The 16,586-nt window shown below is 42.5% G+C and overlaps 1 protein-coding gene across 1 annotated transcript in view; it reads right to left on the bottom strand.

Annotated features, from left to right (window-relative positions):
- Nucleotides 1-16,586, bottom strand: part of Adamts12 (ADAM metallopeptidase with thrombospondin type 1 motif 12) — a 280,702-nt gene that overhangs the window by 14,234 nt on the left and 249,882 nt on the right. The window contains exons 21-23 of the mRNA XM_040757649.1: nucleotides 12,110-12,289; nucleotides 8,574-8,717; nucleotides 1,876-2,035 (exon numbers count right to left, since the gene is read on the bottom strand). Coding sequence (XP_040613583.1) covers nucleotides 1,876-2,035; nucleotides 8,574-8,717; nucleotides 12,110-12,289 — 484 coding nt within the window. The remainder of the gene's footprint in view (nucleotides 1-1,875; nucleotides 2,036-8,573; nucleotides 8,718-12,109; nucleotides 12,290-16,586) is intronic.

The raw sequence follows: 16,586 nt of genomic DNA, 5'->3' as shown, positions 1-16,586 counted from the left end.
TTACATCTATGGAGTCTCACCAACATGACTTCTTAAACTTGACCTGAACAAGGATGATAACTTGAGTTGAACAAGGATGACACTGTTGGACATGCTGGAAACAATTTATTTCCTTTACTCCCCTCCTTTGGATACTCCAACAGCTCCTTTACATCTCAGAGAAGAAGAAGTGGAAATCCACCAGTGTGAGACATGTACTTTTTACTACATGAGCTTGAGCCTGCCTCTCAAGCTCTGTCATTTCATAGCTTTCCTTGAGTTTGCGTCCTTGACTTAGATTAATCTAGCCTTTCTCCTGAGTATTCCAGAATTTGAAACTTCTCCAGGTTCTCCCAGATGAGGTTAGATCCAAACTCTCATGTTTGCACAGCAAGTGCTCTTGTCCACTGAGCCATCTCTCTAGCCCTTCTCCAGGTCTTTAATTTAGAGATTCTATAACCAATGGAGCTGAAAATATCAGTAAAATGGACATAAAAGCTTGTTTGAATATACTTATTTATAGATAAGGACTTTTCAGTCTATTGACATGCAGTAACTTGTCTGAAGGAAGTAACAACTGTTTAAGGATGAAGTAGTTGTCTTCTGAGACAGGGTCTCATTAGCTAGTTTGGGCTGACCTTTAGCTCCCAGTCCCATACCCCTGAGTACTGGATTATTGGCATATGTCACCATGGCTGACTAAGCATTTATCTTTTTTAAAAACATATTTATTATTTTGATGTGTGTGCGCGTGCGTGTGTGAGAGTGTGTGTGTGTGCGTGTGCGTGGTGTGTGTGTGTGTATACCTGCTTAAGTTTATGTGCATCATGTACATGTAGGGGCCTGTGGAAGCCAGAAGAGGACATTGGATCACCTGGAACTAGAGTTACAGGTAGCTGTGAGCCCCCATTGTGGGTGCTGGAAACCAATCCTGAGTCCTCTGCAAGTGCTCTGAACTGCTAAGCTGTGTCTTCAGGTTCAGCATTTGTCTTTTAAAGTACACTTCATACATAGTTAAAATCTTCACAAGAAGTCTCTAAGGTTTGAGTTATTTTCCCTCTTTAGACCCCAAAGTAACATACAACATAGAGTTCAATAACTTCATAAAGTTATGTAGATGGAAAGTTACCTCCCTGAATCGAAAACTACTATTGCCCATTTTCAAAGCTAGAACCTCTCCTCTGATGACATGTGGCATACAAGGAGTGAAAAGCAGACCCGGGTTCTGCTATCGACTCATGTATGTCACAAATATATCATGGGTAACTTCCCCAGGCAACTGTGAGGTACACTTACAGTGATCCAAGTGACTATATCAGATGCTTCATTTTCAGAAATGTTAGGCAATGCTGGAGATCTGACCCACGGCCATGAACATGGTGGGTAAGTGCTATGCCACTCTAACATGAACCAGACCCTTTTGAAAGTGAATTGAATGCAACAGGGCCATGCTGACTGTTCACTGCTCAGCACTTCCTCTTTGGACTCCTCTTGCCCACTGAGATATATATTTCAGAACTTGTTTCTAGGTAACCTGACCTAAGTCAGTAAACTTAGATTTACAGATCATTCTGTACTTGGATGCATTCATGAGAAAGGCTAGAACATCTTTCAGTCTTTGGAAAAAAAATAAATTCATATCTGTGTGGGGTAACATCAGTGTAAATATTCTCTGAGACAGGAAATCAGATGTGCTAATCAATCAGGACTTATTAAATCATATAACCTGCTCTCACAATTCCTGTCTAGCCTCTTCAGCATCAAGATTTTGTTGTTGTTGTTCAGCAAAACGGTCTAGAAAACCATTCACAATCTGAATCATGAAGGATGACTTACTCATGCAACACTGTCTCCACCACCACAGCCCTGCCCCACCTGAGCAACCCAGTCACCTACCAGTACTCTTCCTGCAGGCTTGCTGGTTGCATTTTTGGAATTCTGGGGGTCTGACTTCATGGTCACAGAGGCATTGGCTCTGATCTTCAGTTGTACTGTTTTCTGAGGGGATACAATGGATAGTCCTCTTTTGCAAACCGCCGCCACAGGAAGTGGTGCACTGAAAAGGAGACACAGAAAGAGTCGCAGTTCCTCCCCAGGACTACCAAGGGAGCATCTCTCACCCCACCAGTCAAATGACAGAAAGCCAGAGAAAATCACCAAGAGCCCTTTGGATCTAGGCCCACTGTGAGATCAAGCTGTAACAAAACACAGCTTTGCCATAGTTGAAATGCAAATCAAGCCATGATGTGAGTTTGGGAATAACCTTGTGCTAGAGACTGCTGGAATGACTTTATCTTAATGTACTAATGGGTTCTCTGTAGAATGTGGTCCTCTTTCCCATATTTGAGAGTGTTCTCCTGGTCCTATCACACAGCTACAAAATTGGGATCCAAATATCCATGCTAGTACCACAAGGCATGCCAACCCTACCATACTTTACTCAATCGGGAGAAGGTACTGGAATCAAGGTGGGCCAGTTGGTCACATCCTTAGTAATTTGTAACAGACACAGTAAGAGATTCAATTTTAGAGTGAACAGTGTAAAAGTGAGTGTGGTTGGCTACATTTCTTCCCAAGCAATAGGCGAATAAGAAAATGATGATAGTGGGGTGGAGGAAGGAGGATGAAAGATGGTTCGTAGGGCATAGTCTGGATTCTGCTTAAAACTCTCAACCCAAATACTTATTTTGACATTGTGAAAATATGACAAATATTCTTCTTGACATTATGAATACATGATGTGAAAAGGCCATGGTGTTTTCCAGTTTCTCTGGTCTAATACTGATTTGGGACTAGAGACCAAGCGTATGTAGAAGGGATAACACTTTTAGGAAGATGGAGAGAAAAACCAATAGGAAATAAACATTGGGCTGAATAAAGAGTACAGTGTATATAGGGAAGAAATGGGTCTACAAGTCTTTGATTTTCAGACTTTCTGGACCATAACTGATCTCTAGCTCTACCGACATGTAAGATACCACTGTAATGGCCGCTGCAGCGGGACTCAGAGTCTCTGGCTTAAGGAAGCAAGTTCCTTGAGGAAATTCTTAAAAATGTAAGTTGTGGCTATTTTCTTGAATTATTTTATATGTGGTAAAATACAAAGAAAACCCATAAGATTTACTATTTTAAGCCTACACACACACACACACACACACACACACACACACACACACACTTTCTTTCTTGTTTTGCTTTTGAGACAGGGTCTTCTTATGTAGCTCAGCTGGCCTTCAATTCCAGATCATCCTGCTTCCACAACTGCCAAGTTCTGGTGTTCCAGGGGCGTGCCACCACACCGTGCTTTATTCTAAGACATGTTAAGTACACAGTGCAGCAGCCTTAGGGACATTCTCAGTGTGTACAAAACCTCTATTGAGCCTTTCCATCTTAGCAAACTGTATTTGAAAACAACTTATCTTCCATCTCTACTCCAGCTCCTGTAAAACAGCATTATGTCTTTTTAATCACCTTTGATCACTGTGGGAATCTCATTAAGTAGAATAAGGTAGTTGCCTGTTTGTCACCAACTTGTTCCAGTTAGCATAATTACTTCTAGTTCATCTGTGTTGCAGTGTGTAGATTTCCTTTCCAATGTGGAATAATGTTCCATTTATATCTATTCCACACTGCTTTTGCACTCATCCATTGAGGGACATTTGAGCTGGTTCCATGTTTTGGCTACTGTGATGCACATACACACCTATGTTTTTTTTTATTTTATACCACAATTTGTTATTTTTTTAGACTTGTCTTTTTTCTATGAGCAAAACTTCCTAGGACAAAACCAAGTTCCCCATTCTTCACGCGTCACAGCAATCAGTATGATTTTCAATGAATACAAACTGTCTAACTCGCTTAAAAGGTGGCTGAAGGGAAAAGTTATTAAACTTAGAAGAATCCACTTGCCACTTGAAATATTATTGGAGATGCAGAACACTAGTTAAGAGAATTTCCAGGCCTGGGATACCACCAATCAACTCTGAATACAGCTAACAAAACCTCATTTCTCACAGAGACCACATAGAGAGGCAATAGTAGGACAGATGGGACTTTTTCTTAATGTTTACTCATTTAATGTATATGAATCATGAAGCATAATCGTGAGCAGCATGGGGGTCTCACGTTTGAATTAGAAAGTCAGTTTTCTGTGACTATATCTGAAGATAATTTTAATCAGTCAGTTCACCTCAAATCTCCCACAGGTATTGGTAAGAAACAATGAAATATCTACTAAGATAAAACATTCAGGATCAATAAAAGTCTGTAACAGAGGCCAGAAGGAAGAAAGATGGAGAATAATAAAGCCAGACTCTGGATAATCCTGGACTAGGGTTTATGGGAATTGGGATTTCTGGCTGTTATCATCCTAAATAATTTAATCCTCCTTTCTTTTTCTTCATCTGTAAAATAAGATTGTTTCATAAAAACCAAGTGTATTAGTTTGGTTTCCTGGTCACGTGATCAACATTGACCTAAACCATCTTGCGGGAGGGAAGGGTTTGTTTGGCTTACAGACTTCAGTCCATCATCCAGGGAATCCAGGCCAGGAACTGAAGCAGGAAGAGTGATGCTTACTAGATTTCTCTGGAGCTTTCTCAGTTTGCTTTCTTACACAGCTGAGGACTGCCTGCCCAGGGTCGGTGCCATCCATAGTGGGCTGAGCTCTCTCACATTAATCATTAATCAATTTCCTATAGAACTCAGGTAGAACAAGTCATAGCAACAGCAGAATTTTTCTATGGGATAGGGAACTTTCATTCCCCCCATCATTAATGAGACAGTGTTATTTATGCAACAACTGAACTTTGGGAGACAGTAAATCTTGTTCTGAGTTACAGTTTAATTATTTTGTTTACTTCTCCATCAAACGTTCTGGCCATCTGGCAAACTGCTTTGTGGACAGAAGAAAGGCTTAAACTTACAAAGATTAAAACCTACAGCTTTGAGATATAAGATACTATATTTGGGTCTAAAAAAAAAAAGATAGTAAAGCCAAGGACTTGGGACCCAAAGTAACCTCTCCTTAGGCCTTGTGCTTCTGGAATATTTTTGTTATTTGATCTTTTCTCTTTTGAAAATATTTGATATTATTTTGTCTCTTCTAAACTCCAGATAAAGAACATGGACCCAGAGCAGCTATGAGGCCACTTTAGCAGACCAGGAAGTGGTACATAGGCAAAGAGCAATGAAAGGGAAATGCATGGAAACATGTCACAGGTCAGTGAGTAAAGTCTACGTTCACAAATCCAAAGGAATATTGATATTGAACGTAAGGTATAGGGGCTGGTTACAAATCCTCTGCTCTTCCAGAGGACTCAAATTCAAAGCCCAGCACCCACATCAGGTAACTCCAGCTCTAGGGTATTCTATACCTCTGCCCTCCAAGGGAACGGCATTCAAGCATACACACCCATATGTAGACACACATGCAGATGTATAATTAAAAATTAAGACACAGTTGCTATGAAGGGGGAAATGGGATTATATATAGACTGTCAACCATGGGAAATCTCTCAAAGAATATGCACTATTGCTGTTGCTTTTGATTCCTCCTAGAAAAAGAAGCTAAGATCCTGTTGCCGAAGACATCACATACTTTTGACAAAGGACTTGGAAGAACGTATCTGGATCTGACCTAATAGCCTTCTAGCTGAGGACTAGCCCCCATTTCAGAGGAACTATTCAAGCTGACACGAGAGAAGAGCGGTCAATAGTCCTATCCAAATGAACCTAGCATAGGAAGATACTTTGAAAGGACAACAGAGGCACTTATATCCTGAGGGTAACCAACAGCTGTGTGATTGGACTTAAGACCTGATCAATAGGAGGGAATCTTTGTTTAACACTGTAAATTTAATCAACCCTTGGCTGGTAAGGCACTGGATTCTAGATGAGAGCTTACTACTGTCATTTTCCTAAAGCAGAATGATTGCTAACTACACTTTAAGTACTTTTCCTTATGTTTACACATGAGTTTAGCTCTTGTTCCTCAACAAAGAACCATAGTTTTTGCAATAGAAGATAATTACAGAAGGCTGCAACTGAAGAAATTCAGAGCTCAACCAGTTGTAGGATGCCTGCCCACAATTAGTGCACTTACAACATAACCCCTACACTTAAGGCTAGGGGAACATTGTAGAAGTGTATAAGAGCCAAAGTGTTAGTATTCAGGCATCTATACTGGCCTGTCCTTGGGGTTCCGACAGGATACACCCTCAGCTGCAGTCACTAAGAGCACCACCTGTGCATATCCACTATGTTCCCTTTTAAAAGGGCCCTGACCACCTCCCATCCTTCTCTCCCCCTTCCCTCCCTCTGTCTCTCTCTCCCTCCTCCTCTCTCTCCTGCTGCTCCTGTCCACACAGACCGGTCTCCCCCTCCATTTCCCCCTTTTAATGACCCTTTCCCTTGAAGCCTGTCTCATAACATCTTTCTTTTGCGCTGCTTTTCTTAAATCATAACTTTGGTTCCGTGACAAGGAAGGTTCTCCTGGCATCTCCTCCTGCCCACAGGCAGTTTGAGTCACGCTAGGACCCTGGAACCCAGTTCACATGTAACAGCCTAGCTTCTCCGGATCACTGGGTCCTTCCATTCAAAATCGCATAATTGGTGAGCCAGTCTGCTTTCCCTACCTTAGGCTATTCCCAAGAGTGAGGACTCATCTCGTCTCTCTAGTGCGGTTCTCGCCGTTTGTCACTTTTAAGTCCTAGTACAGGCAACTAGGGATCTCTCGGCTCTGAACCCTTGGCCTCCACCCTTTGTGTGCCGACCTACTGGGTGGCTCGTGCCAGTCTCATTTCTCGGACCCTCAGGTTTTTCGGCTCCTGTCCCTTGATTGAGGCAGCTTATGCCTTTCTCGCTCTATCCTCACTTGATAAGAGCCTTTGGATCTTGTTCTGCCTCACTCACTAGGAATAAGCTCACCGAAAATCCACTGCCCAGCACTCTGTAACCACTTCACGCTGTGACCCTATCCACCTGCTCCACCCTCAATAGATCTACTCCCTTCCACCTGCAACAGATCTGTTTTCTTGTTTGCTGATGGCTTTGCTTTCTCCTCGATACCAACAACAGTTGGGCCTCTATCCACTGCTGACCATTCCCCTAGATGTGAGGCTTCCTTTCTCCAGCACAGTCCTTTCCTAACCTTCTGGCTTTTCTCAAAGTCCTGGTACCAGGTGACTGTGTCTCTCTCAAGCTCAGAGCCCTACCCTTTGAGTGACGACTCACTGGGTAGCCTGTGCCTGTCTGGAAATCGACCCTCTCTGAATTCCTGGGACACTAGGAATTGCAGACCCTTGGGTCTTACTTCTCTGCCTCACTCACGAGAGCTGTGTCATCTACACCTCCTTGCTCCCATCAGGATGTGTTTTGGAGACCCACTGACCATTTCTAAGCAGCTATTGTTGCAGCACTACCAGCTGTTGGCCATAGAGCTGGAGGCAAAAGGCTACTAAACATGTCCAGGTGATGCTGTGGTGATGGGAAAGGATCCAGTGCTTTAAGCCCCAGGGAGTCGATTTGCATCCACCAAGAACACATTTTGCAAGGCCAAGAAGGCACTGGATGGTTCAGAAGAGCTTGGACAGTGAAGTGAAACACCCATCTACTCCAGGATGTGTCTAGCATGTCTAGCACCCCAAGTTTCTCAGGTCCCCTAAAGATAAACGACACCTCCAAGGTCAGCAGAAAGTAGTCTTGAGAACACGGTGTCCTCATCCCTGCCTCACCTGCTACCCACTTCTAACTCATCACCTTTTATAATGAATAAAAAGGGAGGAATGTTAGTATTCAGGCATCTGTACCGGCCTGGCCTTGGGGTTCTGACAGGATACACCCTCAGCTGCAGTCACTAAGAGCACCACCTGTGCACATTCACTACATTCCCTTTAAAAGGGCCTTGCCCTCCTCCCATCCACCCCCTCTCCCTCCCTCCCTCCCTCCCTCCCTCCCTCCCTCCCTCCCTCCCTTCCTCCCTCCCTCCCTCCTTCCCTCTTCCTCTCTCTCCCTCTCTCCCTCTCCCTCATTCCTCTCTTCTGCTCCTGTCCCCAGAGGCCAGTCTCCCCCTTTCCCCTTTTTATGATCCCTTTTCCTATTTAAAAAACAAAGCAAAAACAACAAACAAACCTCTGCTTGAACCCTGTCTCATAGCATCTTTCTTTCACTCGATGCTTTTCTTAAATTACAACACAAAGGACCTGGAATTCTGCTGTGAGGTAGTCTCTTTTAGAAGAGTAAAAAGAGAACATGAAGTATAGGGGGTGAGGTGGGGAAGAAGGGTTGGATCTCAGAGGAGTCAGGGGAAGTGTCAAGAGCGAATATAATCATGATACATTGTATGAAAAATCTCAAAGAATTAATATAAAACAAACATGTACAATCTCCATAAAGACATTAAACATGCCCTTTCCATTCAGTTCAATAGTCTCCAATCTTAGCAATAAATTTTCATGCAAAGAGATCTGTAAATTTAGAATGTTTCAAAATGTGCTATAAATTTTCTTACTAGTGATGATGATAATAATAACATATTAATAAATATACTAAATGTAAAGCCAGGGTAGAACAAGGCACCTATAACCAACTCTTACCAGGTCCCAACTCCCGGTGGCCCAGTGGCAGCAAAGGTGCCCATTGCAGGGCACAGTGGAGGCAGGTCTTTTTGTCCAGTCACAGAGGCCTCCTGGGCAAGATACTTCTCTCTCCCGAACGCCGCCTCCACAGGACCTAGAACACTGACACACAGCATGGACGGGCAGTGAAAAATAGGTGGTGGCCAGTTCAATGATAGCAGCAAACTTTTTGGTATCATTTTGGCTGTGTTCTGGAGAAGTTGGTATTGGTATTAGAACCTGGAACACGGTCACATGTTCCTTAAAGGAACGGTCTTTCAGAATAGATGTTAGGTTGTCTGCCTATCAAATATTCTGGAACATACAGGGTATCATCAGTTTTGCTTTCTGGCACAAGTTTTTGGTAACAAAAATGTACATTTTAGATTTTAAAATTTGTGATTATGGGGCTGGAGAGATGGCTCAGCAGTTAAGAGCACTGACTGCTCTTTCAGAGGAATCAGGTTCGATTCACGGCACCCAAACAATGGTTTGCCCTGTCTGAACTTCAAGTTCCATGGGATCTGATTCCCTCTTCTGGCCTCTGCATACACCAGAAGCACCTGCAGTACACAGACATATGTGCAGACAAAACACCTATACACATAAATACAAAAATTATATATTTGTTTTAATTCATTAATTTCCCTTGACCAATCACAGTTTCCCCTCCCTGCCTTCTCACCTCCCAACCCCTCCCCACCAACCTATCCCTACCCCTGTTCACTTCTGCTGTGTCTTTAGAAGAGGGCAGGCCTCCCATGTATACCAGCCAGCCATGGAACATCAAGTTGCAGAAAGTTTAAAAACAATATGATTAGCTCTGTCACCCTGCAAGGAGAATACACATCGTTTGCTTCCTATTGAAACGTGACAGCCCTCCTTTCCCACTCCACAAGGTTTTCGAATGGAAGGAAGCTTCTTTTAGTAGTAACATTGATGGGCTTGCTGAAGATTGTGATACATGGGTAGTGATACTCAGACAGCAAGGTGGATTTTTTTTAAGGATGCACGTCTAAAAATGTCAGGTTGTTGCTTATCAGAATGGTTTCATATGGTACATGGTTTTCATTTGTATGATGTTTCCAAGAGGAAATTAATTCACTAATAATATTTGAAAAGTAATAATTCCAAAACAGTGAGAGTGCCTTGAAGATGCCTACTTATGACACAGTTATAACAACAACAAACTGTGGTTAATTTATCAATGTCAACTTCATCTTATGAGGCACTATGTGTATGGTGGTATCACAGGAAACAGGAAAATTCTATAGTTGGCCACATATGCCCAATAAAAGACATAACATGTTGTCTTCAGAAGATTCCAGCCTTGAGAATCAACCTAGATTTCCAACCCCTGTTTATTCAATCTGTTTGTAGCCCTATTTGAGGAACAAAGTAAAATTCAATCTTTAGATTCTTGCGGCTCTGAATATATACAAATGGATTCAGGGCCATTTGACCAGGTAGAAGGAAAAGAAGATAAACATTACTATAGATTGGAGCTTTTCAGACCAGCAGGGTCAGCATCCTCTCATAGGGAAGAGATATAGATTCAGAGTTCCCCCTCGAGATCCCTACTTGGATCCTCTTGGGATCATCCCACATCTTTGTGTGTTGACAAATTCAGCAGATGATTTGAAGTATGCTAACATTTGACTACTACTGATATAGATGTTGCCATTAGTAAAACGTATCAGCCCTTTAACTAGTCTGTGATGGCTGACATTTCCCAAGTGGGCCCCAAAATTCTCAGGAGGGCAAGCCATTAGAGCGGCATTATGACAGGTCAGTGAAAGCATCTAAAGTTATATAATCCCCAAACTGCTCCAGGAGTTACAGTTCTCATCTCCACTGTGTCTTCAAAGAGAAGTTTCCCAACTCTGGTTTTCTCAGGATAAAGATGTTTAGAAAGGTTGATGTGGGAGGCCTTCAGAGGACAGGTTGATATTGCAGCTACTACTGAGGAAATACAGATACTGTCTTTTCTGTAATAAACGAGAGCTGATTGGTAGATTATCATTGTGGGATTGTTGAGTCAGAGTCTCATTACATAGTTTGGCAGGCCAGTAGTTCACTATGTAGACCAGGCTAGCCTCCAACTCACAGAAGTTTGCCTTTCTTTGCCTTTCAGGTGCTGAGCTTAAAGGAATGTGCCACTACTCCTGACCTTTGGCTAGTCATTTTTGATAGCCTGAAAACACTGTTTCTTGACCTGGGAATCTCAGCTTCTCTATATATTTTTTCAGGGTCTTCAAGATTTACCTGAAGGGGTCCAGACTAGGCTTCACATATGAGAGTAACCTGGAGGCCTAGGTCCACACATGGAAGCAACAAATATATACATATATACATACATACATATACATATATATGTATATATCTAGAGTTGAGCAAGGCAGAGAAGGAGGGGAAATAGAGAACAGTAGGACCCTCAGAATACCACATAGTGGTTCTTAGACCTAGGAGTCAATGTATGTTAGTGGCCCAGCATGACACAGGAGGTCCCAGAGGAACCAACTTTCTGTGCTAACTGTCTGTGTCTTCAGGCTGTGAACCTCTGCTTCCCTTCTGAGTACATTGCAGGTTTCCCTAAAGCAGTCAATGCTCAGTCTTTCTACCCCAGTTCACTCTGCTCAGCCCTCACTGGGCCACGTTCTATGGAGGGGCAGGCAGATACTAGAGTCTGCTTTACATTTGAATAAATACTTTATCATTTGTTTTCTAGTTGTATACTTTCCAATCGATATATTTTTTATAAGATGGAATGAATAAGTCCTACTGCCCATATCACTGTGAGAATTAAAGTAGGTAATAGATAAAATTTCGCAATGGACACACTCACAGTACCTTATAGCCTTGGCTTCTTATCTTTGGACTATGCATGGGTATACCTGTGAGTATTTTTTTAGCTATTGATTTAATTTTCTATTGGAAAATGAAACTATCATGCTTTAGCAGAGGAAAATAACCTTTCTTTCATGGTCTAGACACCAATATCCAGCAGAGCTAATCCTCTCATTAAGGAGACATACGCAGTCTCTTCCATTTGTGCAAACAATCATCTGGGTATTTAATTGAGATAGGAATCTAAAATTGTATGGTGTGAGAAGGATCTCCTTATTATTCCCAGGCTGACTGAAGAAGGCTTAGACAGGTGTGTGAGGCTATTATAAATAGCTCATCAAAGTAGTGTATTTTTAATCATTTCATTGTGCTCATGTCCCCGGCAGGGTCCCTAATTATCCAATATTTCCATTGTGAGACCAAGTTCTAATAAAACACTGCACTGTCATAGTTGACAGTACACCATATCATTTTCCCAGTGCATTTTTCAGTTCCCGCAAGGTTTTGATCTGCTGTTTCCCCCATACTGTGCTGTCACTAAATGGAACTGAATCCCTGGTATGGTTCCAGTGTGGTCTTCTGCAACTTCTAGACTAGTGTTGATATAACAATTAACGGTCTATTAGACCCAATCTCTGTGATGCTGTATATCCTCTGGGGTGCATTACCTGACTCCAGGGCCCCACTTGCCATTCTTCACAAGGCTCCAGGTTACAGCTCATAGTCAGTGGAGGAGGAATGCCAGCCAGGAACTGGCAGTGAAATGGCCTCAGGCTCCGGTGGTGGTCCTGGCTGTCCATGCACTGAATCTCGCGGATCTTAAAGCCTCCACTGCAGTTCCGGGAGCACTGAATGGAGAACAAAAGCAAAGGAAACACCCAAGTCCTGGGCATTAGGGCTCCATACTCCATCCCTGTGGAAGCTTCAGGCTCCTAGCATGGACAGGTAGTAATTAGTCTGCATGTACCCTGTTTTCCTTCATATTTATGGAGAGGCAATAACCTAAGCAGATCTCCTATTTAAGACATCCTGGTGTCAAAACAAACAAAAGCAAGAACACCCATGTTTATATGTGTGAGTTTGGACATCTGTCAACAGTGGATGAGTGTCCCTCACTGATTATGAGCCTCGGGTACACATTGAGCCTCAAATGACCTATTTGTATACTGGGATATGTGACCACTATCTTACAGGTTACTAGAAGAATTGCGGACTTTTGGCAATGGAGACCTTCCCTGTGAGCCCAGGGTACAGCCTGTCTCAGAGGGTGGCCACCCCTGCTAAATATCTGTATTCACTTCAAGCAAGCCAGCATCCAATGGAAGGACCACTCTGACAAACTATCTTCACTTCTCCCTTAGAGTTCCACTAAAAACTAGTTTTAACCTTGCCTCAGAACACAGCATAGGTTATAATGTCTCTTAGGAAAGGTTGTATTAGAGAAATAAAGTGAGTAACCGGTCAGTGGTTTGACTCACAGGAGTGAGCAAAGCTGTCATCACCTGCCTCAATCACTGATGGCCACATGTCCACAGGAAGTCTTCAAATGGGCTCTGTTAATAGCCCTGTTTCTCTGGCCCAACCCCGTGGAGCAGTCCCTGCATCCTGCTCTGTATCAGGACACTGCAGGATTCATCAGTTGTGGGCTCCAGCCCATCATGACAGGACTTATGGTGGCAAGGTTCTAAGGGTGCTGGTCATACCCTATCCTCAGTCAAGAAGCAGGGAGGAACATTTGTGCTCAGTTAACTCTCTCTTGTTCTATAGTCTAGGGCCCAAACCTGGGGAATGGTGCCATCCACGATAGAAGAGTCTTCCCAACTCAATTAAGTTAATTATGATAACCTCCACAGGTATGCCTGGAAGGCTCCCTCCCAGATGGTTCTAGACCCTCTCAAGTTGTCACCACTAAACACCATAGTGTGTAACATGGGAAGACCAGAACCCACATGACAAGGGTAGATGGATACTCTGCTCTAAAACTTCCAGAAATCAAATGCGGTCAACACTAGCCAACCAGCCCCAACAAAAAACATATTAAAAACTTTATCTTCCTTCTACATCTTAAACACATGTGTAAAAACAAGAGCAGCTGCCACTTTAAAATTAGCTCTATTAGGAAAAGGAAATTTCAAAAGAAACAAGTATAAAACGAAGTTTGATTTTCTTATGGTCTATTTGTTGCTACAAGCCGAGGTTCCCATATACAATTTCCAAGTTAGCATTCTTCTATTGTTGAAAGCATAGATACATATCCAATGGGAAATGGAATTTACTAGCAAGCTTCAGGCAGTTACCAAGGAAGACACTCGCTAAATCTATGCTTCTGCTTTGTTTTCAGAGGGCTTTCCCTTTCCGTTAGCAAGGCAGAAGTGGCAGCATATTGAAGTCACTTTACTCCTAATGCCATTTTGCTTTTGTGTGCAGAACACCAATTGCTACATTCTTCTTGTATTCTGCTTGTATTCCTGTTTTCCTAATACGGGGACTGTGGGCCAGGCTGAGGACAGGAGTCAGACTCAGGGGAGCAGAAAAACTGGCTAATGTTCTGTCAAAATGAAGTAAGCCAGATACTTTTCCAGCTATCATGTTAAAAACTAAAGCAAATAACAACGAAAACAAGCAAAAATCCAACAACAACAACAGCACAACTGTTCTCATTCTGCCATGGACTTTGGGGACGTTGGTGGTGGATACGTGCATAAACTACACTGGATACTGAAAATGTAAAATTTAATCTGACGTTCCATTGTGTCTGTTTAAATGCCTGTTCTAACCATAGACGTTTGTTGCTATGTATAGACTTTGGGTCTGGCTGATTTTAGTGTATGATGTTTTCATTTATTTGCAAAGTCTTTTTTTTTAAGATTTTTAATTTAAATTAGAAACAAGGTTGCTTCACATGTCCATCCCAGCTCCCTCTCCCTCCCCTCCTCCCTGCCCCCCCACCAAGCTCCCTAATCCTCACCCAATCCCCACTCTGTTCCCAAGGGAGGATTAGGCCCTCCATGAGGGATATCCAGAATCTGTCATTTCATTCAGGGCAGGGCCTTGGCCCTCCCCCAAGAGTTCAGGCTGAGAGAGCATCCCTCATTGTGGAATGGGCTCCCAAAGTCCATTTGTATGCCAGGGATAAATACTGATCTACTACTCAAGGCCCCATAGATTGCCTAGGTCTCCTCACTGACACCCACATTCAGGGGGTCTGCATCAGTCCCATGCTGGCCTCACAGCCATCAGTCTGAGGTCCAAGAGCTCCCCCCTTGTTCAGGTCAGCTGTTTCTGTGGGTTAAACAAGTCCAGTCTTGACCCCTTTGTCGCTCCTCCCTCTCTGCCACTGGGTTCCAGGAGTTCAGTTCAGTGTTTAGCTGTGGGTGTCTGCCTCTGCTTCCATCAGTCACTGGTTGAGGTTCTGTTCTCTTTTTTGTAATAAGTTTATAAAATTAAAGAAAATAAAAAACCCGTTGTTAATGGATTCACTGATAGAAATAAAATGGAATGTCCACCTCTTCTTCTTGGGGTAGTTTTTGTTAGCTCCTGCCCTCCTGCCAGACAGTGGGGTGGAGGAGTGGGTGCAGCTGCAGCTACCTCCACTGTCACTACAACCTGTGTACTTCCCTATGCAACACACACACCCCTTAAAGGTATTAACCCATCACTCTTCTTTCTTTTGCTCTTTTACCTGCTCTGTCTGTCTGTCTGTCTGTCTCTCTTGTGTCCCTGCTCCAAGATGACCTTATGCTCTTTTGTCGTCTTCTGCCAATAAACCTCTTGCACCAGACCTGTTGCTCATGGCACGTTCTCTTAGCCACACAACTTGGCAGGACCCACCAGAGGTACCCATTTCACAGTTTTATCATTACAATGTTGGCATGTCTCAACTTTCTCACATTGGATTCATACAGTTTTCAGAAACATATTCTAAGGAAGTTAAGGAGTATAGGGTCAGGAGGTTACCACAGAGCATTTAGTTACAATTCTGCCATCAAATGGCTGTAAGTGTGGATAAATTACTTCTCCAAGACCCCATTTCTCCACAGATGCCAAAATAAGGACAAGCTGATGATGAAATGATATTAACATTCCCAAGTTCAGGAAAAAGGAAGGGTCATTGCAGTGGTGTTTGAGAACACCCAAAGTGTCAGGCCAAATACTAAATCAGACCATAGGCTTTAAAAGAAAGCCTTCCTTTCTACTCTCTTCCTTATGCTAACCACATCCATAAGTCCTTTAAAATAAAGTAGTGATTGAGTGGCATCAGTTGGACATGACAGACTGTAAAAACATGAAGATACAAAGTTGGGTAGAGAAGGGCAACATGTGTCTGGGAGGAGTCAGGTGGGTGAATATGATTAGAATACAGTGTATGAGTTTCTCAAATAATTAATAAAACTATTTCTAAATTTGAGTTCCCAGTTATCAAAACATGTACCATGTTCTAAGCTCTACATCTCTAATGCAAGGGCTTTTTAATAGTATGCTGAAGGGACTTATGTAAGTAAATAATAGATCGCATTCTATAAGTTATTCAAGACCTCACAATGTTACAAAGAAAGGGTGGTCAGACTTATCTTATAAACTGAAGAAAGGCTATAGTAAAGGAGGGAGTTCAGACTAAACCGTTTAAGTAGATGCTGAAGGCAAAACAGGGTGGGGACATAGAAGTAGAGAGAGTGGCAGGAACAGAGGTTAAGCACTATGATGCAATATGACTTGCCTGCAAAGAGCAGGTTGGTCAGAATGTGAGAAGAGGGGAAAGGAGGGCAAAAAGAAACAGTCAGAGGCCACCGCAGAGGGTCTTGTGGTCTGTACATCAATAGTCTTGGGGTTAAATTTTCCGTGGCCCTAATTGCATGAGATGACCAGATTTCTATTCTGTTGCTTCCATTTCATTGCCATTCTTCTAATTATTTTTCCTCAGCGATCTCTGAATTTAAGATGCTTAATGGTATAAAAATATCATGGTTTAAAAACAGAATAAATTATTAATATTCCCAGCGTCAAATAAATGCAGAGATTTTCAGTATATCATCCACCTTCTTGCCACTAAATTCTGCTTCTTGGGGATGGAAATGGTTCTCTAATATATAATTCTATGTGCTCGTTTTTATGCATTAAATTTTAATATAAGTTTCTAGAAAAGTG

The sequence above is a fragment of the Mesocricetus auratus genome, unplaced genomic scaffold, assembly GCF_017639785.1.
Source record: "Mesocricetus auratus isolate SY011 unplaced genomic scaffold, BCM_Maur_2.0 Super-Scaffold_100015, whole genome shotgun sequence".
NCBI lineage: Eukaryota > Metazoa > Chordata > Mammalia > Rodentia > Cricetidae > Mesocricetus > Mesocricetus auratus.
This window is presented reverse-complemented; position numbering and strand designations above follow the sequence as displayed.